General features: G+C 40.5%; 1 protein-coding gene and 1 long non-coding RNA gene across 2 annotated transcripts in view; one reads left to right on the top strand and one right to left on the bottom strand.

Moving 5' to 3' along the window:
• LOC112945062 overlaps nucleotides 1-7,468 on the top strand; it is a 77,283-nt gene extending 69,815 nt beyond the window's left edge. The window contains exon 3 of the long non-coding RNA XR_003248939.1: nucleotides 7,382-7,468. This is a non-coding gene — a long non-coding RNA (uncharacterized LOC112945062). The remainder of the gene's footprint in view (nucleotides 1-7,381) is intronic.
• Nucleotides 1-26,888, bottom strand: part of ZCCHC24 (zinc finger CCHC-type containing 24) — an 87,674-nt gene extending 60,786 nt beyond the window's left edge. Inside the window, exons 1-2 of the mRNA XM_026036580.1 lie at nucleotides 26,644-26,888; nucleotides 8,054-8,254 (exon numbers count right to left, since the gene is read on the bottom strand). Of these exons, the coding sequence (XP_025892365.1) occupies nucleotides 8,054-8,254; nucleotides 26,644-26,883 (441 nt within the window). The 5' untranslated portion in view covers nucleotides 26,884-26,888. The remainder of the gene's footprint in view (nucleotides 1-8,053; nucleotides 8,255-26,643) is intronic.
• Nucleotides 26,889-26,997: the final 109 nt, after the last annotated feature.

The following is a 26,997-nucleotide window of genomic DNA, read 5'->3' as shown; positions in this document are numbered from 1 at the left end:
AGAGATTTTGCCCATGAGGAATTCTTCGTCTTGGAACAGCCCTGGGTGCCTTGAGTCCAGTTTAACCTTGGATTAGGGTTAGGTTTGAGAGTTGAGAGAGAGAAAAAGCCCAGGGCTTTGGGGAGAACTACAAATATTTCTCCAAAGTAAACTGAGGGCTAATGTCAGAACTCTCCTCCCAGCCTTATTGAGTCTCTGGGTGGATTGGGACCCTGCAACAGGAAAGCCAAGGGAAAAAAAAAAAAAAAAAAAAAAACCCTAAGCCGCCAATTTCCTAATTCACTTCACATTGCTCTTTTACTTCTGACTCAGAATTGCCTTTTGTGATGCTCAGTGTAATTTTCCAAGGTCCTGGCATCTTCTATAACCTGCATTGCCTCTCAGTATTTGTTTCCAAAAGGAAACTCAGCAGCAGTATTTGGGATATACTAAGTCTGTTTAAAGCTCAGACTAACTGATAACATAACCACTCTTTTTTTGCCCCCTCGCTTTTCCACTAATAATCTTGACTTGCTATCAACATTGCCTCTATCCCATCCCCCTCTGCTCTCTGAAAACATACTGAAATCTAAAGTTTCAGCCATTCTAGGAATCTCTCCTGATCCTTTTTTTTCCAGTCTCTGAGAAACCTGAGCCACCAGATGGGTGGGAGAGCTTATTGTTTTTTTGTCTGGCATCTGGATTTCGTTAGCAGGCTCATGCGTGCTGAATCAGGAATGGGAGCTCAGGAGAAAGCAGATGAGAATTAAAATCATGTTACTACTTAAAAAAAAAAAAAAAAAAAAAAAAAAAACCTCATTCTTCTCTCCAAGTTTGCAAACAAACATAAAATGTGAGTCTCATTTAGATCAGCATAAGCACTGCAGCCTTTAAAATTCACACCACGTTGGATGTTGCACCTTTAAGCACACCACGTTGGATGTTGCACCTTAAGCAGCTATAGGGGAGATCACTGTATTATTTGCTTGTAGATGCCAATGTTATCCTAACAGGCCTTTCCAACAGCTTCCCATTAACAGCATCACTTTTTGGGCTTAGAGGAGGAGTCTCCTGGTTTCTGTTTAAATAGATCCAGCATAGAATGAAAGAAAATAATTTATCAGAAACCAATCATAAAATTACACATAAGACTCGCTCCTAGGGAGGCTGCTCTTACTGACAGAGGAGGAATTGTGTAAAAGTTCAGCAGGCAGCAGCAATAGTGTTGGTGGGGTCCTAACAGTCACAGTGTTGCTAATTACCACAGTGTTCATTACTGAATAACAGAATTATTACTGCAAGCAGTAGCTATTTGCCAGTCCTACATGTGGTGCTGTGCTAACAACCCAACCCCTTTGCACGATTCTTAGACCTTGTCTTTTTGCCTCTCATGCCACCAAGGCCACGCTGTGTGGTCAGAGAACCCGGTTTCCCACAGGCACCGTAGTGAAGGTGGTAAATGCAGACCACAAAAAGTGCTTCTCTGGAAGGAGAATCATCTACAACTGCGTGACGTTGTCATATTAGCAGGAAAGTGATGCAAACATTTGATCAGTGCTGCCAAAGGTACCGGCCCCTCTAAAACCAGAGCCGTTCTGTGCACTTCACCTGCTCCAGGCAGATCCCCAAGCACTAGAGGAGATGTTACGAGATGAATAACAATTTTCAAGAGAACGTGGAAAACACTGGGCCTGATTCTCTGTTTTCCCATGCTTTGTGTAAGCACTTTGACAGGGGGAAGTGGAGCATAAAATCCAGGGCAATGAGAAGGGGAGTGTTTGTCCTCAGGCAACGGGTCACAGAGAACCAGGCCCAGGCACACCTGAAATTACAGGAGGACTTTGGGTTAGAAGAATATGATTCTTGGTAAAAATAATGAAGCCAAGTTTTAAGTCTTTTGCCATTTAGCTCTAATCTATTAAGCCTTCTTAACTAAGACTTAAAGAATCACTTCTTATTGCATCTTTATTTGAGAATACAAAATGCAGGCCTGCAATTACTACTTTAAAAATCCTTTATTTTTAAAAAGTATTTAAACCAGTGTTGTCTTTTTCCTCTATGGATGAATTTCCTGGCTGAGACTTCTGGTGCATAAGTCCTTTGAAGGGAGTCTTTTCACAGGCACATTTCTGCCTTTCTTTCTTGCATTTTCTCAACTGTGATTTATGTAACGGTTGTGTCGTTCTTGCTCCCAAATGCTGCAATGCAAATGCAAAAATGCTGCAATGCAAAAATGACACAACCGTTACATAAAGCCATTTCAGGAACCATCTCTCGTGAGTTCCTGGGGTCGCTGTTCAGCCTGTGTGAAGAGCAGTGATGAAACACCTGAAAGGCGCTGTTTGGGAGGGAGGGTAGAGGAGCCTGCCCTTGGATTGGGTGCTCTTTGCTGCCAGATTTATTTATCTATAGCTGTACACCTGCAACGGGGGTTAAAATTAGAAGTGGACTTGAAACCAGTACTTTGTAAACGAAGACCTTGAACCTGGGAGATTTTCAGGTTTACTCTGAACTCGCTTCCAAAATTGCAGCTTGAGACTAAGGCTAAATGTAGTCAAACCGTGTTCTTTGCAGAATGAGAAAGTTGTTGTTTATTGGGTTCAGTAGCAAAGGTTCTGCTGTACTCCTGCATGCACTGGTGTGCAGACCGAGAATGAGTTAGAAATGAAGAGATTGTGTGTATATTGTGAAAAATCCATCTCAAATCTGAGGACGAACTAGTAAGCAGGATTATTGTATTGCCTCTGAAATGGTTGCTACTGCTAATAATAATTTGGCACTTAATGCAGTATGACATGAAAAGGATTTTTCTTCCTTTTTTCACCTCTAATTATCATATGAACTTTTTAACTTTCTGCCCTGTGGAGAAAATTTGCAAGGAAAAGAAGGACTATTCTTTAAGGAGGAAAGAAAAAGAGAAGCTTCTAAGATGTTGGTAATTAATTTGAAATAGATTATTCTATTAGTGACAGCACTTCTGTCTGTGGACTGAAGTTTTATTGTTGGGTCTTTCAGTTTGACAAGTGGTTATAATGTGAACTGGTGATTCCCCTTATATACCTTTACAACATAAATGTAATGAATTTTTGTGTGGAGTCAGAACTAGTGTTTCTAGAATATAAAGAGAATGATTGCTTAATGGTACTAATTTTCAGGAATCAACTATTTTTAAAGATATTGAAAATATTAGGAATGGTACTTGTTTCAAAAATCAAAAGAAACACAGTTGTTGCTGTCACTTGAATTTGCAAGAAAGTTAACATGACCTGTAACTCCAATGACCTTGAAGCCAACTTCCCCAATCAATATTTCTTGTCCACCTCTAATTATGCATACGGATCATCAGAAAATTTATTTTCTGATAACTTATGAGAAATTGGGAAATGTGATTCTCTTAATGCAAGGAAGAAAAGTTGAAATACTGATATATTTGCTAGATGTGAATAATTCCAGAATTTCAAGGTGGAAATGCCGAAATATGAAGACTCATTTGAGCAAATGAAGCTTATAAAACATTAAGTGGACTCTTTCTTTTGCTGTAGATGGCCGGTTAAAATTCTTGTTTCTGCTTTCAGTGAAACATTTTGTTGAAACATATTTTTCCTAGAGAAAAATCGTTTTGAGGAAGAAAAAAAAAAAAAAAGAAAAGTGATTTGACTGACTTTCTACCTTAGTCAATGCTAAATTCTGGTCAGGCTTTTTAGGGCTTTGTCCAATCAGATCTTGAAAAGTCCCAAGCATGGAAGGAGACTCCGCAACGTATATTTCATGCTAAACCAAAGTGCTCTGCTGAAGTGAGAAAACATGATTCATTTCATCTTTCTATTACTACTTTGTTATCAGGGTGAATGAGGAATTTATAAACCAGAGTGGTTTTGACCTGGTAGCCCTTTCTCTACCTTATCAATAAATCAGCTTGTGGGAAAGCTGGAAACCAGACATCGTTTTCCCTCTTGAGGGAAATGCTTGCAGCCTTGGTGTCCAGGCTAAGCACTTAATTATGGTTTATCAGGAGGTTTACTGCAAACAGCAAATACCAAAATGTTAGTAAATAGTGCTCAGATTTAGGGCAGTGCAATGGCCGTGTTTGCTCTTCTCCAAGGAAGCTGCTAAAAGTCCCTCAGGGGCCTGCACAGGGTTTGGATCTCGTCAGCTCTGCACAGTTCTAAAATAAAAATTAGATGTCTCTAAGAAAATTAGTTGTACTTTTAACATGTACAATAGAAAAAAATAGTGCTGGGAGGCACTTTGGGAAGTTCTCCCACTTGTCACAAGGCAGGACAAATTATATATATATATATATATGTTTATGTGTATATATATAAAGTAACATATATTCTAGAGACAAAATATATTTTAAAGATACAGAAATGAGGGGCTAGATGTAAATGTGTTTGTTTGCCATAATACCTCACATAGTTTGAAAGCAGTTGCATATACTGCAGATTAATAGCGTTTTATTTGCTTTTTAATAGAGGCAAACCGGTCCCTGTCAGTAAGAGTCACTCAAATCCATGGTGTGTACCAGAGATGAGTTTAGCTGCTGTTACATTTTGTTGTGTATCCTATATTACCACTGTATGTGGAGGAGTAATTTTGGTGATTGAGATACCATTCTACTCGTAGCAAGTTTTGCACTGTCTGGATTCTATTATTTTCTAGCGCTCTGAGCTGAGGGAACTGAAGCATGAACAACCCAGGCCTCACAGCACCATGTCCCACGCTCACAAGTACATTTGTAACCAAAACCATGCAGAAATCTGCAAAACTGCACCATATAGATTCAGGATCCTAGGAGAGCATCCAGCTTGACCCTTCATTCTGTCCCTGAATAAGAGCATAGGTATTTCTCCCAGTTTGCTGGAAAACAGTTGTGTTTCCTTGGAAGCCATCAACAACCTTTGGAAGCCATCAGTGGTCAAAGCTGATCTATCCAAACCCCAGCAGCTATGCTGGTTACCTGCTACTCCCCTTGACTCGAGGCTGTGTTTGCAAACTACTTTTGCAAGATTCAAAGGATCCATATAAATGGATCAATCACCAGCTTCTCAAAACTAGAACCAGGAGTTTTATCCACACGGATAGTGCAACACACACCGTTATCAGGCCCTTTGGGCAACACTCATTCTGTACAGGCCATACGCAGCACAAAAGAAGTCAGTGTTCATACTCACAGGTTTAAAAAATTAGAAAGTGCAGGGAAAACAAGGGCTTAAAGGAGACAGTATAACATTTCTTAGAAAGGTGAGGTATAAGTTTCTACATCTGCGAGGTAAATGTCATCAATTTCATTATTTGTCCTAGCCCAAGAACAGAAACCTGTGGTTGTAATGCACATATATAGATTGGTGAAGCACCTTGAAGCACACAAAGAAGTTTTGGAAATTCTTATACGTGTGTGTTTGTGTGTCATGCACCTGGCCATCTGTAAACAGTAAGGTAACAACAATGCTCTCAATACTTTCCCTTTAAAAAGAAAAAAAAGAGTTGTATATGTGATGGCATTTTCAATGACAGTTTAAGAGACCTAGTACTAAACTGAAGATAACTGATTTAGACCTTGATCCTCTATTCATTCTTAAGTTCATGTAAGACATGGAGAGTTTTCCATGAGAAAGAACATTGGAGACATGAGAAGAAAAAGGTGGTAACATCTAAACTGTCTGAACTCAAAAAGTATCTCAGAGAAAATGTAGATATGCTATAAAGGTGATGCTAAAGATAAAAAGTGCTGTGCTTTTATATGTGTAGTTATTACAGCTTGAAGAAACCTCATGTACAGTTTCTGCTATTTTGTGCAGATATGAAGTAATGAGCTCTAGTCATAACAGTGCTATCATTTCTGGTAGTTTCTAAAACAGAAACCACACTGATTGCCACTACAGAGCACACAAACTATTTAAAGACAAACTGCAGATACTTGAGATACTGCAATGCTAAAGCTCTTTTTTTCCTTTTTTTTTTTAATTTAACTTTCTAAAATACAGTGCTCACCTAAGTAATGAATCTAAATAGATTCATATATTATCATCAGTATGGTATGCCATCAAGTCTTACAGCAACAGGAAAAGGAACCTGTAAATATACCTTTATATAGTGTTTTTATGGAGCAAAACAGGGCAGAATAAAATGTCTAAAAGTTATTATGCAATTTCTTTGTTTTGTAGGAAAAAAAAATGCATGAAGCATCATTTCAAGCTATCTGCTTCTTATTAGGCAAATACATAAAATAAAAATCCTGTATTATTTACTGATACATATTTTGTCCAAATCAGATTAGATTATTTCTCTATTCAATTTGAAATACTTTAAAAATACCAAGCTAAATCTCTTTCATTGTACTTTTGTCAATGACAAATGGGCTTTTGAAGGCCAAAGGAATTATACCTCAAAACCTAAGCATTTGTGTACTGTATATAATATTCAAATAAGAAATCAGTATTTCTCATTATTAGAGGACTTAAGTTCTGGAAGAAGCTTTACATAATAGCAATGAAAGCAAAATACTGAAATGCTTTTCAACTAGAACATCATCATTTTATGAAAGGGACTGTAGGATACGACTGCCTGTAACTGTAGAGGACTGGGCGTAGATGCCTCTCTCTCCTTGCTGAGTAGTTACAGCCCGGTATGCCATAAAGTGTGCTCTATAAGTAAACTTTTTATTTCCTGGTGCTCTAGGAAACTGAAGACTTTACCAGTGAAATCATAAGTCATATGTAAAACTTACACAGGATGTGTGATATGTAAGTAAATTATCCTTCCTATGTGAACCTCAGTGGATTTGAGGGGATTTCCTGAATTCTTGTGGATATGTCTTTAATTTTCATTAATTGTTTTTTAATGTCCAGTGCCTTAAACTGTAAAAGCACCTGTGAAATACAACATGTGCTCCAGCACTATTGATGCATTCACTTGGGATCAGCTGTGCAAGCTACATTTCCGTGTGTATTGCTCAACAAGGGACCTGTTACATGCATTTGATTTTTACACAGCACTGTCATCCCTCACGCATTTCAGCACTCTCTTTCTTAATTCTAATCCTCTTGTTAAGTAGTGTGTGCTATTACGTGGTCCTAGCTTTATGTTTTACATTTACATGTTAAACAAAGTACATTAAACACTGAAGTATACAAACCAGGCATTTTTTTTAATCCTTCTAGTAAGGAGAACTTTGTATTTTTTTTCCAAACAGAACACTGTTTTACTCAATATACTGAAAAGTAAAAATATTTTCAAGTGCCACACTCAAGTCTGCAAAATTCTCTGCTGCCTGTGCTTTGGTTTTTATGTGTCTGACCTCCTAAACTGTTACAAACTCTTGTTAACTTTATGCAACTTTATTTTTCTGAAACATTTGTATTTCTAGAATGCTAGCAGTGCTTTCTTTCCCTCTGTATAGGATACGACTGGAGCAGGGAAAGTTTAGGTGCATCCTGCTGACACTGGAGAGGATGGCGCCAGCTCGCGAATGTGCCTTGGAACCTCAGAAAAAACATGCCAATCAGTAAGTGCTTTCAGTGCTCCCTGTTTTATACCTCCTTCCTAAGGCCACCACAAAATAAGTTCTAGGAGTCCAAGATGATCACACCTTGCTAAATAGAGCAAACCTATGAGACAAGGGACACTTTGCTTAAGGTGTGCTTGAAACTTGTCTTATTGCAACACTAACTCAAAGCTCTAGTCCAGTGTAAAAATCTATCTTCCTTTAGCATATATAACTTGTCATGTTTTTATTAAGTGCCATTGCCAAAAGTGACTGTACAGTGTGCTGCTTTAGAATATATTTTATACAAACTATGTGATGGAAAATTAAATAGTAGTCATTTATAGTTTCCAATATTTACTTATTCTTATGTCTGGGGGAATATTTTCTGTAATGCTTATTAGGTGAATGAAAAAGCAGGTTTTTTTCAGCATTGTGATAAAGAATAAATTAACAGACTACATAGCTAGCATGGTACTTTATCAAGATATTTCTTCAGCCCTACTCTAAAAAAATATCTGAGACATTTTATGTCACTAAATCAAAATCTTCATGAAGATTTTTTCCAGAATACTGTATATTCCTTACCTGCGGGCAGTCTTTGATGTAGTGTCCCTTGTTAAAGCAGAGATGGCACAGGTAATTAGGAGGTGGCCTCTTGCTGGGTTTTCTGGCTTCTGAAGAAAGGGATAGGTCAGAAAAATGCTCTGTGAGGGAGCTTAGCCCATCCACTATGTTATTGAGAGAGCCGTAAGGAGATGCACTCTTATACAGACTGCTGCTCAGAGCCTGCAAAAGAAAGGAAAAAAGTTAAATTAAACATAGTATTGTACAGAGATTGTTCTGTAGTAGAGAACAGATAAAAATAGCAGGAACCAACTTATGAACCTTTTCATTAAGAACATAGCTGCGTATTTTGGGAAAGGAATATACAGCTCATTAGTACAGAAGCTTCCCAAAGGCAGCGTGATGGAGCTGGTCATCCCATCGCTGGAGATCACACCCCATCCATCGCTGTGGTTCAGCAGCCTTCCTCTGAGCAAAGACGTCTTTCTTCTGTTTGACCCGACCACAGTCACAGTGTGGTCAGAATGTGCAGGCAAAAAGCTGGAAGCCCAAGCCACAAAAAGGAACATTTTTGTGTCCAAAACTATTTACAAGAACAATACTGAAGTCAGGGAAAGGAAAAGAATACCAAGGAAAATGTAAATTTAATTTCCAATCTAGTTGCTGAGACAGTCAACACAGCATTCAAACAGTAACAAGAAACATCCAGATCTACATCTGTTTTGGATTTTCTGGGGGGAAACCTGCTGTGATCTAAACATTTCATGATAAATAGTAGAATTAGCCTAGTTTTTGTGCCCCACCTCTATAGGATCTTCATTCTCTCAAAGTGCAAATCAAAATCAGGAGCAGCTAATTTGCCATCCTGAAGGTTCAGAACAGCAGGAAACCCATAATCACCTACACAGCTAATTGTCTTAACTGAGATAACAAGCAGTGATTCTTTTTAATGTCTTTAGCCTCAGCAGAAAGTGTGCAGCAGGATTTTAAAAAGTAAATGGCATCTTTTTTAAACAGGGTAATGAAGTGCTGTAGAGACAGATCCAACCACATACAGTTCTTTCCACCCTCAAATAACGGGACACATTTCCCAGGAAACTGCTTCCCTGTTAGGGTCGTGTACCTCTGACAGTGAGGCTGAACTGGTGTAATTCCAGCAGCAGCAGCAGAGAGGTACTCCTCGTTTACAGGGAAGGGAGGTTAGAAGAGTTCTGGTCTGTGTCCACATGGAGAACTTGTTTCTCAGTGCTATTGAATCCAAATATTTAATTGGGATCTTTATGTAAGTTTGATAGATATACTGAAGATAGCTAGAGAAACTGATTTAGAGAGTTTGTGAAATTATTCTCATGTGGAATTATGTTTCCTTCAGAGATCTCAAATATGTAGGATATCTGTACAGCTAATGTGTTTTTGGGTAGCAATCACACCCAGAAAGTATATGACAGCCCTAGGCACAACTGCCTGGGTGATTCCTTAACTATTGCTGAATCCTATCCTGGAAGGCAGAACCTTTAAATAAACATTTAGTCTAAGTGGCCGGGCACTGCCATTAGGACAATACTCCCCCCTTACCCACACTACAGTCAAGCCCAACGTGCAGAGCTCCACAGCCCCGGCTGTTACAAAGCTGAAGCTGATGTATGGCACTAAGATCAGGTCTAAGGGTCACAAAGAGGGAGTCAAGAGCCCTACACCCTGCTCTGAACTTCCCTGCTGACCCATTGTCTGACCCAAAAAAAAGTCATTATGAGCTTTTCTGTCCCATTTGGAGACCGTTTTCTTCCTTCAGAAGATGCTGAGCAGAGTGAGTGACCTCAGCAGGGACTTGACACGTGAAGTGGTGCTGAAATTCCCTTTGTTACACTCAGCACAGTGCAAATACAGACCTGTGCTCGTTCAAGATGTTAGAGCTGCAGCCAGGAGAACCAGTCCATTTGCTTCAGGTGGCAAACCCCCACAACTTTAAAGAACGATATTGCAGGAATTTATTTTCTGGGATTTATTGGATGCTATTAAAATGAGAATTTCTTGGCACTAGATGGTCAGGAGGAAGGCAAAGTGCTATGGATGCCAAAATAGTATTAATTAAGGGCCATTAAGAAGCTCTTCTCGCCCTATGAGCTACTTTCTCTTGGATGTATTTACAATAGTACAAAATCTTGCTTTATGAGAGCCCTTTCATGAGGAGATTCTTAAAGTAATTCACGTGCATTAAACACTTCAGTAAAATGGCAAATTCCTTATTATTATTATCCTATTCTTACAGAACACGGGAAATACCAAATTCTTTACCTTTTCCAGCAATCTGCAACATTCCCCGGGGATGTAGAATATGCAACTCCCCACCACAGCCTGCGGGCCATTTCTGTCTGCAGGCCCAGCCCACGGACCAGCATGAGGGAAAAACCAAACAAATATCTGTCTATTGTCTGCTCTGGGATTTATGGTTTGCATTGGTGATGGTTTTCCTTTTTATATCCTTTACACTGAGCTATTACCTCCTTACAAGGAAGCAATTTGGCACCATGACTGGATGTTACATAATTCACTCCCTGTTTCAGGTCGATAGGGAAATTTAAGGGTTATAAAGACCACAGCTTGGCCACTTTCTCAGCAAACTTTCTTCACAAACTTCTGCTTGTTTAAAGCGTGGCAACCAAATGTCTTATCACAAGCAGGATCCCAGCAGATTACATGCTGGGATAAAACAAAATCATCGCCTTGGTTGCCAGCAGTGACTCTGTGGCCTCCGGATAACACATAGGTCTGAAAGTGGCCACCTGGATCAACTGGCAGGGCAGGTAGGAGTGCCAAAGCTGGACAGACCAAAACATCCAGTGTGTCCAGTATGAAACAATTCCGTATAATCAGCTTAAGGTCCACATTCAAGCAGGAAAGTCACAAGTATTAGATCCTAGAGGAAGAAAGTGGAAGAGAAAATAGATGTTACACATCTGCTTCAATCCTCCCTGCATAGTCAGGCAAACTGCTCCAGCAATTCCTGCCAATCTGACCTGGAAAATGGTCTTAAATCACTTGGAAACTGAGTCATCATGAAAAACACATCAATCTGGCACTTGAAAGATACTATTAAGAGCACCATTGTGAATTGTGTTACATCCTGTGGAAATCTCAAATTCTTTAGAGAGGTGAGGGGAAAAAAAAAAGCTGTTCCAAAAAGACAAATTATGTTAAAAAAAGTAGTGGTAGTAAAATTCTTCCTGGCCCCTGGAATCAACTAGCAAAAGTCCAGGAAGATGCAATGAATATGGTGAAAGTAAGTGGTGGTTAAGTCATTTTTCATCTTCCTAGGCCGTGTAGAAGACAAGGGATGAATGAACATTGCCAAGATACATAAAACAGTATTGTTTGCTGGGGCACTTGTTTGAGCAAACCTGCAATCTAACCTTTGTTGAGTTTTTGCACAGCTGTAAAGAGGAGTTTTAAAGAGTGTTTTGAATAAAAGTTCTGAATTAGCTTCACACTCAAAAAGGTTGTCTAATTAGTGAGCAGAGTGACAGGGAGAATGTTGATGGTCTTACAAAGATGACAGGAGGAAGAAAAATAGGAAAAAGGAACTGCTTTCTGACTCATTTGAAACTTCAGCTTATTGGTAAACATTTGTGAGATGCCAGGGACACTGCTCTCTGAGGAATTTCACCCAAAAGATCTTTCTCCATGGTTAACAGTGCGCAAAGCTGAGTGATTCCTTTAAAAAGCATGTGAGGTTTTCCAAGCACCACAAGCCATTCCTGCCTCCCTCTGGGGTGCCCACATCGAATGAAGTTGGCAGTGGAAGGGTTAATCCTCTCCAGGAGCAGTAAGACCTCATTACAGGTCTTCATTACAAGGCCCATAGGGCCAGCTGCAATTAATTTAGGATTTCCTTATCTTGATATACTAGCAGGATGGAGCAGTTGGCAGTAACACCTAGAGCCTGGCTTGGTGGGAAGTTTTACTCAAAATGTAAGTCGATGTTTCTTTTTTCTCTGTAAAGTGTGTATAGTTGAGCGGTAGCCAAACTGAAAGCACCTTATGTATTTTTTAAAAAGCTTCTCTCTACTTAGTAGATGTTTGAAATGTATCTGTTGGTAATGCTGGGAAGCAAGGCCTTACTTGTTCTTTGCTTGCTGAGTGTTTCTAGTTTAAGGGTTTGTAATCAGGAAGGTTACCGTGTGGTCTTCTGTGGAAGAGGCAGCTGTTGTCTTGTATAGGTTCAATGCTCTGCTTTTTGGTCAGGTAACATTTATATGAATGATTTAAGAATTCCAGGAAAATGTATGTGTGTGTGTGTGTGTGCAATGGGATAACTTTAAAAATAAATATGAGTGTGCTATTAAACATATGATAGTGCAACCAAATAATTAAATGGATGATAAGCTTTTCCTTACCAAAATCAATGGGAACAGGTATTGTTGTTGTTTTAGCAATAAAAGTGTCTTTAATAGAGAAGAAAGCACAGATACCATAACAGTGTCTCTCTTATGTCAGCTTTTAAATCTGCCTGACGTTGAGGGGCAGCATTACCTATTTCCCAGAACTCTGGTTTAAAATAGCTATTAATAGCAGTGATAACATCCTGCTTATGTGGGAAGGGTGTGTTGTTATTAAGACTTATAGGAGTTGAGAAGCAAATCTCTGGAAACGTAGAGAATTGTCTAGATAATTCCATTTCTGAATTAAGTTCTGTTAGTGTCTGCTGCACCTCTAAGGTGATGATTGGAGCTCTGCTAGTTACTTGAAGCTGGGATGAGCTGAGCTGCTCAAAGTGGTTGTTGATGGGCTGTGTGGGGGCAGCATGTGTGTCTGGTATTCATGGGCTGCTTTGGTTTATTTTTATTTTAAATGTGAACTTTTAAGATATCCCCCACTACGCGCCCCTCAAAAGGGAAGTATGTATTGGTACCCACAAACAATGTCTCGCCAATTAAAATAGAGACCCAGTTAAAATGGAAAAAGAACTTGTCGGATTTCCAATCTGTCTAGTCCAGTTTAACATGGTAATGCTGTGGATCGAGAAGGATAACAGCTGATGATGGCTGGTATCCTGCAGGATAGTTCTCAGAAACCAATTCTTTCTGCAGTTCCTGCTTTTTGGAAGCTTTGTTGAAAGAAGTTAAAGACTTCACCGAGTTAACTAATTTTCTAGTCTCAGGACTGAGCCAGAAGAACAAACTAGGTGACGCTTTTGCAGCTAAAATATCTATAACATCTGCAGAAGTCCTGTCATTCTGAAGTAGTCATGAAATATACTTCAGGAGGATGAAATTCAATAACAACCCTAAAAGAGAAGAACTATTCATAGACCTCTTAGAAGAGTGATCGTATGTCTTAAATGGAGTCCATTTTTTTTGCTTATGTATAATGTTCATCTTGGACTTCCCAACTTAATCACTTACAGGGATACCACACTTAGTGGTCTAGCAAATATAAGGGATCAATCAGCCGTTCTGATTTCTCTTCTGCAATAGGTGACCTAGTGCCTAAGACAGAAAGTAAATTGCTTAAATCTCTTATTCATTATTGCTGTCAACAATTAACCAATAAGTATTTTTCTGAAGTAACTTCAAAATATCCACAGAAGCAGCTTAAATCTGTAAATTTCTAGCTTCAACAAATGTCCTTAGTGAAACCAAATGAAGCCGGAGGTTGGCCACCGAGCTGTTTGTTTACACAATTCATGGAACGATGAGCAACAAACGCAGATAAGCTGAAAAAGCACTTATTCCCTTTGATCAGATCAGAGTACCCAGTTTGTTTGTGATTAGCAATGAGTTAAAAGATACCAATTAACAGTAATGTCCTCCCCCCCCAGCCAACCATGGAAGGGTCCGAGGCTACTGACAGTATGGATTTCTTTTTTCTAAATCTTCTCTTAAAAATAAGTTTGCTTCCTGTCCTGCTTCCCACATACATGCACTTTTTTCCCCCTCCTCTAATACCTACTTTCTAATAGCCTTTTTTTTCCTAATCTAGCCTAGAGGCTAGATAGGCCTAGAGGCTAGATTAGAGATGCTTCTGCTTAGCTTTTATGCTTAATCAATGCTGGACTTAACAAAAGAATCAATGGGTGTCAGTGGGATGGTGGCTTTTGTCATATGGACAGCTGTTTATGGGCAACTGCTCTTGGGTCACGAGACATCTTTGCCTATTTTTCTGATTGTAAATTGATCCAGTGTGATTAAAATATCTTTTGGAATTGGTATGGATCAATGTTCATCAGAGCTCATCTGACAGCCAAGTTAGCAAGGACAGAAGACAAGTTTTGAATGAAAATGAATGAACTAGGGAAAAGAGTCTCTGGGAAACTTGCACTGCAGTGGCAGGGATAATGTTTCTATGAAGCAACAATTTGGCTGTGCAAAGGGAACAGAAAACTGGACACCAGATGATGGAAGCTCCACTGCGCTGCTGCCAGGATGAAGTCCTCTCCTCAGGCTGGGAATGTGAACCTAGCCAAAAACTCCTGCACCTTCTTTTTGCAGCCAAGAAGCACCCCTGCCACCACTCCTGTCCCTGTAGCGCAGGTGGAGACTTGTTTTTTAAAACCTGCTGCCAGAGCCAGTGTGCAGGGCTGGAGGAGGAGGGATGGCAGGGACCTGGCTCTTGTTTTATCTCCTCAAGAATGGAAGTAGGGAATGCAGATCCCCCAAATCTGGGCAGACTTAACTATGTCCATACTGGGCCAAACAGTATGAAGCAAATTCAATTTTTTTTTTTGCCTTAAGTGACATCAGCTGCTGCTAAAACCTGAATTTAATAGCTAACTCTAGACAGAAGTGGCCATATAATTCCTTCATGATGTAGGACTCTGCATAAGTATCCCTTGTCACAGATGTCTGTTTCTTAAGTATTGCTGCTAGTTAAAGGATTTAACATCGAAGTTAGCAGAAGTGACTTTGCCAGGTTAGCAGGATAATTTCCATTGGGTTTGGTATCATTATTGTGACTCTTCACTTGAAATCCAGTGGACTAACATAAAAAATCTACAATAAGGAAAATCTCCACTTACTCCTGTTTAAAAGCGTTCTCAAAGCTTTGGAAAATAATCTGTTCAAGCTGTAAATCAGCATGACTTGTGTTGGTGTTTCTCTGAGTGTTTGACTTAACTGAGTATGCTGAAGTGAGGTCTTGTAGCACTTCCATATTTCTATATTATAAATCCAGTCATCGGTTTTTCCAATACATGAAACAGGCTGCAATTGAAAAGCAACAAGCAAAGAATTTTTGATGAGCTAATTAGCAACAAGCAAAGAATTTTTGATGAGCTAATTTTGCTTTAGTATATTGGCAACAATATAAAACAAATACAAACAAAGAGCAGCCTTAGCTTCCAGAGCTGCGTTTGTGTTAGCAGGCATCCTGGCTGGTTGAAGTTTGCTAGATAAAGCTGTGGGCTCCCCTGTCAGCATGGAGGAAAAGGTATTCGTATTCCATAAATCATAAACACTCTCAAATCTGTGATGTGTCTGTGATGGTAACCAGGCCACCTGTGCTCATTACCAGCCCTCTTGTGAAATGACAAGCTGTTTATCAGCTTGGATTTTCTTGCAGATAAGAACCGAGTATGTGGCTGTGCCTTGTCATGAATGAAAAGGTTTGATAGACAGGTTGTTGGGTATCAATGGAAATCGAATGGAATGGAATCAATGGAAACCCAGTTTCTATTGCTATTTTCAGGTCAAGGAGGTGAAGGGACAGGAGGAGGAACCTTGCAGGTATCAGAGCAGTAATTGAGCGTCTTATGCAAGCTTTTATACAAAGCTTGTCCCCAGGACCTGCATCCTCTTTCCTGATAAGTCCCCTGACACTCTTCTCTGACATGGGGTTTATCTGTTGGGCCACGCTACATGTGCAAGGACAGAACAGTTGTACCTGAGGATAACCATGTTTGGAGCACAGCATTTCCAATCTGTGACCTTTTTGTATTCCACTTATTTATAAATGGTCAAAACAATTCTCCTCTTTCTCCTAAGGAAAAAAAAAAACTAATGCAGAATCAATGTTTATGACCAACTCAAGTATCATGAAAACACAGAGATTAAATGAAAATACTAACATAAATCAGTTGTACGAGTTAGGGCTTCAGATTTCTGTTTTCTTCTGGACTCAATGTTTGGGTTGATTGTCAAAAAAACAACAAAAAAAATTGTTTGTTAGGCTGACTTCAAAAAAATATGAATTAAGTGCCTCAATTTATGTTTACCTGCATTTCATTCATATATTCTTACATTCTTGACTAGTTAGGCTAGCCAAGTATACCTTAATTCATCCTTCTTAATGGAGTTCTACAAATATTGCATGTGTGTGTGTGCGCATACATGAAAGTTTACTTCTAAATTATAAATATTTTCAGATTAAGGACACTGGAACTCTCCATTGAAAGAAAATATATCTTAAGGAGACTTAATGAACGTGGAGTGATGTGTCGGTAGCTGTGAAGTAAGTCAGTAGCAGGGTGATAAACCTTCTATTCTGCTGAATAGATTTATCTCCTGATTCTAGATCAGGTTGGCTGGCTGTGGCTTTTGAGGTTGTACTGTGTTCATCATCACTGAATCGCTCTGAGCAGGGAGTTGGTGCCGCAGGTCTCTGCACCCATTTAGGTCATGGAAAGGTGCAGGAACAACACGTGCCACCACTTGGCCCCACTTCAAATCTGTTATGTTTAAATAACAGTTTTGTTGGGAGCACTTTTTTTACACAGTGTTCAGGGACCTTGCAAAGAAAGCTTTTATTGGTAGATGTGGAAAGAAGGTGGCAATGGAGAGGATCTGATCCAAGGTGCACAGTGTTGGAAGAGCTTTCTAAATCTTACACCAAGCTCTGCAGGGATCCTTTTCATCTGCCGAATGCTAAACAACTGCCCACTTATGCTAAAGAGAAGCCCTAACACACGAGCACTATGTTAGGGACAAGGTAGACCATTCACATGGCAAATTACTTTAACACATCCCCACAGGAGCTCTCCTTTCCCTGTCCCTGGACTGCCTGCATCTCCCCTGAGCCGCAGACCACTCACCTCCCTGACCTTGCTAAGGAAGAGCCAGCCTGGGGGTAGGGAAGGCAGACAGAAGGTAGGGAAGTAGACACCTTAATCCAAGGGCCTCCTAATTTTGCTGAAAAACAAACGTGCTTTGTGGGCATCACGTCAGGGTGCTTGAGTAGACAGGAGATAGCAGCTTATATGAAGTTTATATAACATAAGGTGAGGGGAGAAAGGAACAGACGTATTTTGGCCCCTGCACTTTAATACCAACAATCGCACTCTGTTAACATCTCTGTTTCCTGCAGGAAATCTTGTCTCAATTTGACCTATAGTTTAAAAAACAAGAGTCCGGTTTCCTTTCATTTGGTGGGTCCTTTGACGCTCCAAACATATGAAAAATAACACCCGGAAATAGATATGTGCCTATTTAAGCCACTCTTAACAAAAAGCATTTACCTCCTGTGCAGCTTTCTTACGATAAAAGCTTTTGCTAAGAAACGTTCGCTTGGGGTTAAAAAGAACTTTACATCTGAGACAGTTGTGTTTATATCATTTACATTCAGTAATGCCTTCTTGGCACAGAAACCCCTCCGATGGCTGCCAAAGTTTAAAGGAGGCAAAGCTAAGGTCACTGTCAGAGGCAGGAACAACACATCATCTGCCCAGAGCGGGCCCCTCACCGTGAGCCTAGGGCCCCAGGTCCTGCACTCGTGTGAAGGCAAAAACTTCTATTAAATTCAATAGAGTGAAGAAAATAAATCGTATCCACTATCAGATTACACACTGTAGTTTTATCTTGTGAGACTGTAAGAGTTTTGGATAGGTTGATCTGCATCTCTAGCCACCGTCTTAAACATGCGATAGCTCCAAGTGTGATCTTAGCAAGGAAGCCTAAGACTTTATCATTTACTTGAGAAAAAGGTAACAGCAATAGCAAGTAACAATTTAGTAAAGAGTAACCTGGTTTCTAGGTAGACTAAAGTTTTTTTTTTTTTTTTCTTTCAGCTTGAGTCTGTTGGAGGAGTTAATTGATTATTCTTTTAAACTGAAATGTATGAATTGGAGAGTGGTGAATACAAGAACACCCCTATTTCAAGGATTTCTAATGTTCAAACTTTGTTCTCTTAAAAGCTCTAATTTTCTCTTCTTCAAGATGCTCTGACAACAGTGTGTTTCTATTACTTTCCATTCAACCACAGGTATCCACAGTCCTAATTTTTATACATATATATATATATAGCTGCCTAGCAGGAATATAGGCACCTCCTCCCAAATGTTTTGTACTTTCTGCCTACAATTTCAAATGGATTTAGAAACCTAGGACTACTAAAATGGTTAGAGAGACCTGTGGGAGCACAGGGCTGCCTTTGAAATGTTGGTTGTTTGGAATTTAGCTGGATAAGAGGTGAACACCAATTTCCAGACTCCAGAGTTTGTTCCAGAGTGTTGCTCTTGTGCTCAGTCAAAAGAGCCACCAAGTCATTCAGTCATTCCATACAGAGCAACATATTTCTACCTTGCATATGGCAGTGAGAGCCGCCAAACCTAAATAATTTCTTGAAGGTATTTGCTTATCTTAAGGCAAAATCTCTAGAAACAACACAAAAACATGTTTCCTAAGACAGAGGTTTTAGAAGACAATGCAACAGTTCTACCAACAACAGTTTACAGGGGTGGTAAAAATGGTATAGTGGGTAGCAAAATGGGTGTACAGCAGACTTTAAAACTCCACTTGTTCGAGGTATTTGATATGTTAGTATTTACTTAGAGCAAAGTCCATGCCAAAAAGCAACAAGCTAGACTGGTTACTGTAAAATTTGATAATCTAGAAACCACTAAAACTTAATATAAGTGTGCTGGCCGGGAAAAGACGGATATTATTTTCAAAGTAGAAAATACCTTTTTCTTAGGCTTGAAAATGAGCATGAGAAAGAGGGGAAGAAATTCCTGTATTTGATTCTACCTTTGCTAGGTAAGTCTTTCTATAATTTATATTTTACTATAACAAGATCACTGATTCTAGTATTTCAGAGAATAAAAAATTGACCTCCAGCAGAAAATAACTAATCCAAATTGTGATACTTATGAAATACTGTCTGTTTGAATTATGCTAAATTACTCTAAGATTTGAGGAGTTTTGCAAAACTTGTTCTGTTTCTTTGATCCATTCAGAAAGTAGCTGAAGGAATCTGCAATGAAGTGAAGACTGATGTTCTTTCATTAAATTTGATCATTTCAGTGTGGCTTTCTAAAAGGGCAATTCCAGAGAGCAGCAAAATGGGCATCAAGTTGCTGGCAATTTTCCTAGGAAGAGAAAACTGAGCAGAGGTACAAATAATAACTATTACATTTCACAAAACTGTTCAGAAGCTTTAAGGTAATATGTAGTAACACTTTTTAGGCAATGTTTATATGTGTGCATTTAGCTTTGATAACAGAACATATTTGTTTTTGTTTCTAAGCAAATACAGCTTATCAGCATTGTATTATTAGCTTTGCAATATCTGTACTTGGCTATTTTTGCTGTGCTACACAGTTTTGTTTTTTATGCTTTTTTAAGAAGTATGAAAATATCCTCTAATCTTAGATTCAGAAATCACTTCAATTAGGTTTTAGACCTATGTTATTGCCCGTTTAAACTCTGACCTAGAAAACTTCTTTGTGTTACTTGTCATCTAGTAACTATCAGTGCTTCTTAAATCTTCTTTTAAACTTCTGTTACATAAGGCACAAGGCCATTGCTAAACACTGTGTGCTATCTAGTCCATACAATTCCCCAAATAACACCACCACCACCACCTCCTCCCCAGACACATATACTAAAAAAAAGGGAGTAGGGAAGAAGTGGAGAAGCTGCCTTGGCTTTTGGCTAAGACCACAGCTTAATACACCTTGTGATTATCTATTCACTGCGTATATTCCACGGATGAGCACCTTGATCAGGTCAGCCTTGCCTGTCTGATGGTTTGTGCAGCTCGTTGGAGAGGAGGTAGCTTTTCTGCTCTCAACAACTGTGTGTGTGCAGAGCAAAGGAGGAGGGGTGAAAAAATACTGCTCAGCACAAGGTTACATCAGCCCTTTGTTCGGGAGTCTTGGAATGAAGACACTGTAAGTATGTAAGATAACCATATCTGAAAACTGTACGTGTAGAACAGTAGTAAAGAGTCCAACAGGGTTTTGCCCCTAATTAGAATTTTCTATGTGTTTCCAGGCAAGTTTTTCAAATTTCTAGGGAGTAAATGGCAGTGCTCCTCTCAATTAGCCATTTGCAAAAATGCAAAACCTTAAGTGATTTGTAAGAGTTGGGAGTAATTTGCGTCCAAGAAGATACAGTTGTCCTGCTTTCTCTTGCTAGCCTTTTTTAACTATTAAAATGAACAAATGGTAAAGCAGTAGGTGCACCACTTCCTTCGAAGACCCAAAATAAGTTGAACAATTAATATTTTAGCTCTTAGCACTTTCGAACATGATTTAGCCTTTGATGTGATGCTAAATGACTATGAAAGACTATGTGGAAAGTTTTGGGGGTGTCATGCTATAAAAACCCACCTGTAAATAATGTTTGAATTAGAGTTAGACGTAGTGCAGGTGTGCTACAGATCTATAACAGCATCTGTTTCAGGTGTGGAGATGGGAAGGCAGTAACAGGCGAATGGCTCTGGCAATTGGAATAATTTCAACACATCATCAGTAGGAGTTTAGTTTGGGGAGATTTCTGCTGTTCTTACTCAGGTAAACAATCCTGAATGTGAACAACTCAATAGTTTCTAGTTAGAGTATTTCCTTGACTGGGAGAATCAAAACTTGGCTCTTACATATTGTCTTCTGCAGTCAAATTCCTCTTACTTCATCCAGCCTCAGTGTGAGGAATGAGGATATCTACTTTCTATCCTGGAGAATAAAAAAAAAAAAAAAAAAAAAAAAAAAAAAAAAACTCTAAAGCAATGCCTTGGGAATGTAAATGGAGTAGTGCATCTTGTTGTTTGATCACTTTAGTTTCCCACTTCTTAATGAAATGTGCATCTTATTCTCGGACTCCCCTTCATATGTCACCTTCACAGATGCTGTTCTTGTTTCAGTAAAAGAGGGTGTTTTTCCAGAGATAAAAGCAGCAAAATGGGAGGACACAGCTGCTGAAAGAAGAATAGGCGCAAAAAATCAGTGGTTCTAGATTCTAACATCCCTATTAATACTTGTCTAAATTTTGCATTTGAAGATAGATAGTGAATTGGAAAATTGAGCTTTTTTGGCTCAAAGAACTGCAGTAGGGTCAGAGACCTTCTGAGCCCAGAGCACTCACTGCTTGGGCAGTGGAAGCCAGGCTTGCCATGCTGAGAAACCAACTCCCAAACAGCCTCAGGGCTTGCTAGGAAGGGGAACAGCTGGGCTGGTACTCCTAATCTCTCCAGAAGTTTGTCTCCAGACCAACAGATTTAATTAGTTGGAATCTCTTACGAGGTCCACTGCGAGAAATGTATGCAAATAATTTAAGGACCATTTGGTCCTTACAAGGACCAAGAACAAGGTCTAACATTGTGGTTAGAGTATATAGGGTATTTAGGATCAAGTTCTGAAGGCTGGAGACAGCGTTTCTAGGTGTACTAACAGCAGAGACTTAAGGGGAAGCTCTCTGCTGTAAATGCACTTCTCCCTTGGATCTTTTTTGCCCACAGCTATTACTGTTAGCAGTAGCGGGAAGATGTCCTGGAACTGACAGTGATTAAAAAGCAATTACTTTTGGAGCTTGATGGCTTTATGTGTTTAGCAGCATCGTGCTAGTTTCATTCTTTCACTTGTAGCCAGTTTTCACACTGCTCTGACAAGGAAAGGGGAGGCTGTGTGTGTTGTTCTTTTTCTCTTGTAAATGTTACTTGTAGAACCACAAGAAAATATCTATGCAGGGGCACGAGGCAGAAGGGAGAATATACCTGAATTGTGATTTAACTCCTTGAAAAGCAATTGGAAATGTGTTTACTGGAGCTTTAAATAGCTACAAAAAGTGTATTGTATGTGTCCAGTTATCCCAAATTGTTCTCAAATGAGTCAGAGTACAGAAGTTGCTCAAACTGTTGAACTACTGCCTTTCCAGAAAACTGTAGTAGGGGCAGGGCTCTAAAACACTATTGCTTACGTGAATAAGAATGAGAAAAAAAAAAAGTGGAAATTAATCTAATAATAATTGCTATTATTAAAGGATGCAGTAAAAGAGTAATTTATAGATAGCTGTCATGATGAAATACTTAACTATTTCACAGCACACAAATCTTAGGCTAAGCAACCAAAGAGGAGGTCCAAAAAAGTTGCTAAATTCTGTTTGCAAACTTTTTTTCTTTTAAGAAAAAAAGTTTTTAATAACTTTACTTTTCCCGTTTATACTGCTTCACCTTGGCAAATGGCTCTGTGTTCTCAGCTAAGCTCCAAAGATTCTTTGGAGAAGGGCAGGGGACACCAGTAGCAACTGCCTTGACGTGGCCTTTGTGCAAGGAGGATGTCCTGTTGCTCAGTCCTGTGAAACGCATAAGATGCTGCACACTCCAAGTCACCCTATGTCTCTGCTAAAGGCTAATCTTGCATTTTCCTGAAGAATAAGTAACTGTAGAAACTAAAATATTGAAAACATATATTTTAAGATGTCTTCATGTGCTACAGGCAACCTAAATTCTATACTGACTTTTGCTGTCAATCTTTACTCTTAAGAGGAAGTAATTGTGATCATTTCTTCTGTAACGGAGAAGCAGTAAGTCCTGACTGAGATGCTTAGTATATTAAACTTTGTGGATCATGAGTGATAAGTAATAATGAATTTAGCACAGAAAATGAGGGGGATCAGAAATACTTCAGAGCACAGGCAATATCTGCTAATGCTCATCTCTGTTTTATTTGCCCTAGAACCATCCCGAGTGCCCTGTTAAAGCATATTCTAGAAGTCCCCAAGTCAAACATAGCAGCTACTCCACATGTGCTACTGATTAGACCCATTTCTAAAGTTATTCATGCTAAAATAAGACTGCTTCAGCTCCAGGAAGTGGCTACTGTAGAGATTTCTGGAAGGAACTGCCCTCTGGAAATGATAAGCTGACAACTGTACATTGGCAAAGAATTGATGGGCTCCTTTTGCTTGTAAATATTGTCCTGAGCGGTATTAGAAGTCTACTTTCAATTCTGATACCATATTATGTGGTAACTTCTATTTATTGATGGCCATCTCCTCTTGACCAAAGAAAAGGTCATTGGGAAGCCTAGTAGGAAGCCTATTCTGAGTACAGAAAAATACTGTATGACTCTGCTATGCTACTCCAAGTTTATTCTGGGTTTCTCAATCATACTACTCAATGACACAAAGCCACAGTTACCTGGCTATGTCTCAAATACATTAAATCCCATGTAAGCAGCCCCACAACAAAACCTCAAATACTTGGCTCTGAAGGACGGCGTCATAATGAGGGTGGAGTTCAGTTCAATAGCCGATTTAATGCATCTTAATGTTCTAACATGCTTTCGTTTCATATCTAGGGTAATAAATGCAGCAGTAAAGTTTTATTTAAAGCAGGTCCATTCTGCAAAATGAGTCTTGCATATGGAACAAAACATTCATTGTTGCTGTACTGTTTAAACCTTTATGATTGCCATTTTTTTTTTTCCTGGTACAATGGGCTTTTATGCACCAAACAGCTGTGTTCATCATGTTTATTTAGAAGGCGTCCATTGTAGTGGAAAAAGTCTGGAGGACAAAAATCTTGGTTAAGTGCAAGGCTATTTGTGGGTGCTGGACTATTTTTTCCCTGTCCAATTTCCTTGGTCAGCATGCAAGTCACATACACAGGCACTACCATGCAGACTGGCAAAGCCTGGATAATAGCAACTTTTCACAAGTGCTGTCTCCTATTCCAAGCCATCTCCTCCAGAAAATTTCAATTGCAAGGCAACGCACAGGACACATGGTTATTTTATACCCTATGATCCTATCGCTTCTTAATCTGTTGCTATTTTGGCCTCTCATTAGGTCACTTTCCAAAAATTGGGTACAGCTATGTGTCAATCATTGTCACAGCTCAGCTCCAAGCTAAGCCAACCCAGGACAAAACCAGGAGGAAAAAAAACGCCAACCAAAGCAAGCACTGTGTAGAAAAGAGTCAACAGTTTAGCTGTGGAAAGCTATGCATGTTCCAAAGATAGCATAAGCCCACTGGATGCAAAAGCAGCAGGCAGCACTGTTGCTCCCCAAAATAATTTTGCACAATCCAAATATTTAGTGTATACTGAATGGCATCTGCAAATAAACAGATGTTAGAATTTCAAGAATTAAGAGCATGACATTGCAGGAAAGTCTCTTGGGTGACTCCTGCCAAAAAGCAGTCTAGTTTCTGGAAAGAACAGAGCATCTAATATATTGACAGAACGTTTTCTGAGCAGCAGTATCTCTAACACCTTCTAAACTCTTGAATGAAAGTTTCTGTTTGAGCAGGCGGTGTAAGCGGAGGAACTAAACAGCTCCCTACTTTGCTCAGAGTTATCCAGTGCTGCAAATGCATTCTCGTGTCACATAAGATGGCAGAGCTCCCTTTTTTCTTTTTGGATTACCCTTCGTAAGTGCAATCTCTGAAAGTGTAGTACATAAAAAGTCTGAAAATGTAAAAAGGTGCCTCTGACCAGCCACACACTCACTGCTACTGTTCTCTCAGGCTGGAAAACTGACTTGAACAAATGGCTGAGAAGTTTCTCTTTTAAGAAAAGCTAAAATGTCTGTACAGAATCAAATGACTCTTTAGCTCCTCTTGAACAGTGAATGCTTTACACTTTCCATAGCACTGGCATTCCTGTTTGTTGTGACATATATGCTTCAGGAAATTGTAATGAAGTTAATGAAAGTAGTATAATTTTGCACCCATGTGCTTCATAAATTGATAGGAATCTACACAGAAATGCAGCTAAGCTAGCTGATCCCATCAGAAATGAGCACCTTGAGTGGGGTGGCCACTCAGGGGTTTGAATATTTAGCTAAAGCAGCAGTCTGGGAAGGCCTAACATGCCAAGGGAAAAAATTTAGCAGAGAGGGAAAAAAAAAAAAAAAAAAAAAAAAGGAAAAAAAAATTGTTTGGGACCACAAGGGAAAAAATAGAAATGTGAGCCAAGTGGAAAGGGAGAGAGTTGAAAGACTGAGCCTCTATTTGCAAGTGGTGTTGGAGAAGCAGAAAGTGAACTTAACAGAAACTTTAAGGGGGGGGAAAAAAAAAGAAAACTGCTTCTGAGGGATGATGTCAAGGATCTCCTGGACCTCCTCCATTACTTTTCATTTTTCCTTTTCTCCCAGGAAGAAAAAGGACAGATGCTGAGTGGAACGTATGCTGACTCTGCCAAACCCAGACCTAACAGAGCAACCTAGTCTTGATCTGGAAAGAGTCCGTGTACGCCAAAATCCTGGATTCTTATCAGGACTTGGAAGCCAAGAAGCTCCCGAGCCAGGTGCAGAGTGGCAAAGCTACAACTTGGACTCAGTAGGTACGTAGCTAGAGGTTTGGTTTTTACTGACTGTTGGCCTTTTTGGCAAAATTGATGTGCTTGTTATGTTTAATAAGGCTGGGTAGATCACACTGGATGGATTTTGACTTATATACTTGCAAAAACAGTGGCTGTTTTGAGTCTAAACTTCTTTTGCAAAAGTCTTAAGAAAATTTCCCAATAAGAAAAAAGAATGTGTGTGTATATGTACAATGTGTGGTCCTTCATTAGCAGTTTTAACATCATAAATGTAGGGAAAACCAATTTGTTTGTAATTAACAATTCTATAGCATGTCAGGAGAAAACTATGTATTTTGAGAATGCCTTGCAGCCGTATGTTCTGGGTTGGGTGGTGAGGCAGGAGAGGGAAGGGGCGCTGCGCAGGTCAGGGACACGGCCCCGCTGCCCAGGGCCCTCTCCTCACCAGGGTGACATGCGTCCCGTGGCGGGGACGGCAGTGGGACGCCCCGGGGAGCGAGGCGGGTGGCCCCGCACGACTAGGGCCCCCGGCGGCACAAGTGCTTGACCTCAACAACTTCCCGTGCGCGGGCGCCGCGCGGTGAACTGGCTTGGCCAACTCCATAGTTCTTGGTTTCCTTCCTTTTGGTTTCATTTGGTCGCGTTGTTGCGTTACGAAATGCCGTGTGCAAAGCCTTTTGGATGGATATTTTTGTCACGTCCCTGCCCATACCTCTCCTTTTGCACCGGTGCCAGCCTTTGGTCTCCCTTTGCTAAGCGGCGCCTTCCACCCCTTCCGCTCGGGAAGGGCTCAAGTGTCCTTTCTAATACCATTCTCCCTTATATCTAATCTTTATTTTACCGTCTCCTAACATCTCCCACGACTGCCTGTGGTGCTTTCACCTCCTTTTTCTCCTCTTTATACGGCCGAGGTGGCGCCTCCCGGTGCCGCCGCGCTCCGCAATCCGTGCAAACCACTGACCGGGGAGTGAGCGGCGGCGCCCGGGGAGGCGGCGGCGGCGGCGGCGGAGGAGGAGGGCGGCTTCGCCCGTGCCCGTCCCGCGGCGGCGCCCGACGGCCCCAGCGGCCGCGCGGAGCCGCGTCGCGGGCCTCGTGGCGCGGGGGGAGCGGCGCGGAGCGGAGCGGAGCGCGGCGCACTCACCTCGCCGCGCTGCAGCTGGAAGAAGCTGTTGAGATAGCTGGAGCTGAGCGAGGAGCCCAGCTCGGGCGCGCTCTTGGTGTAGCCGAGCTCGGCGTGCTGGGACGAGGAGGGCTCGGGGCGGAAGGCATCGAAGGCGCTGGCCTGGTGCGTGTCTTGCAGCGACAGATAGACCCAGTTGAGGAGCTGGGCGGGCTGGTAGACGGACGCGGCGCTCGTGTCGATGGCTGACAACAAGCTCATCTTCGCGCCGAGCTCGGCGGGCGGCGGGCGGCCCCGCCGCGCCTGCGCCCCCTCCCTGCGCTCCGGCCCGCCGCGCCTTTCCGTCGCGGCCCGCGAGGCTTTCTCCTCGCCGCC

The sequence above is a fragment of the Nothoprocta perdicaria genome, unplaced genomic scaffold, assembly GCF_003342845.1.
Source record: "Nothoprocta perdicaria isolate Ctin4 unplaced genomic scaffold, notPer1 scaffold_180, whole genome shotgun sequence".
NCBI lineage: Eukaryota > Metazoa > Chordata > Aves > Tinamiformes > Tinamidae > Nothoprocta > Nothoprocta perdicaria.
Note: the sequence above shows the minus strand (reverse complement) of the source record. Positions and strands in the feature narration are given on the sequence as shown.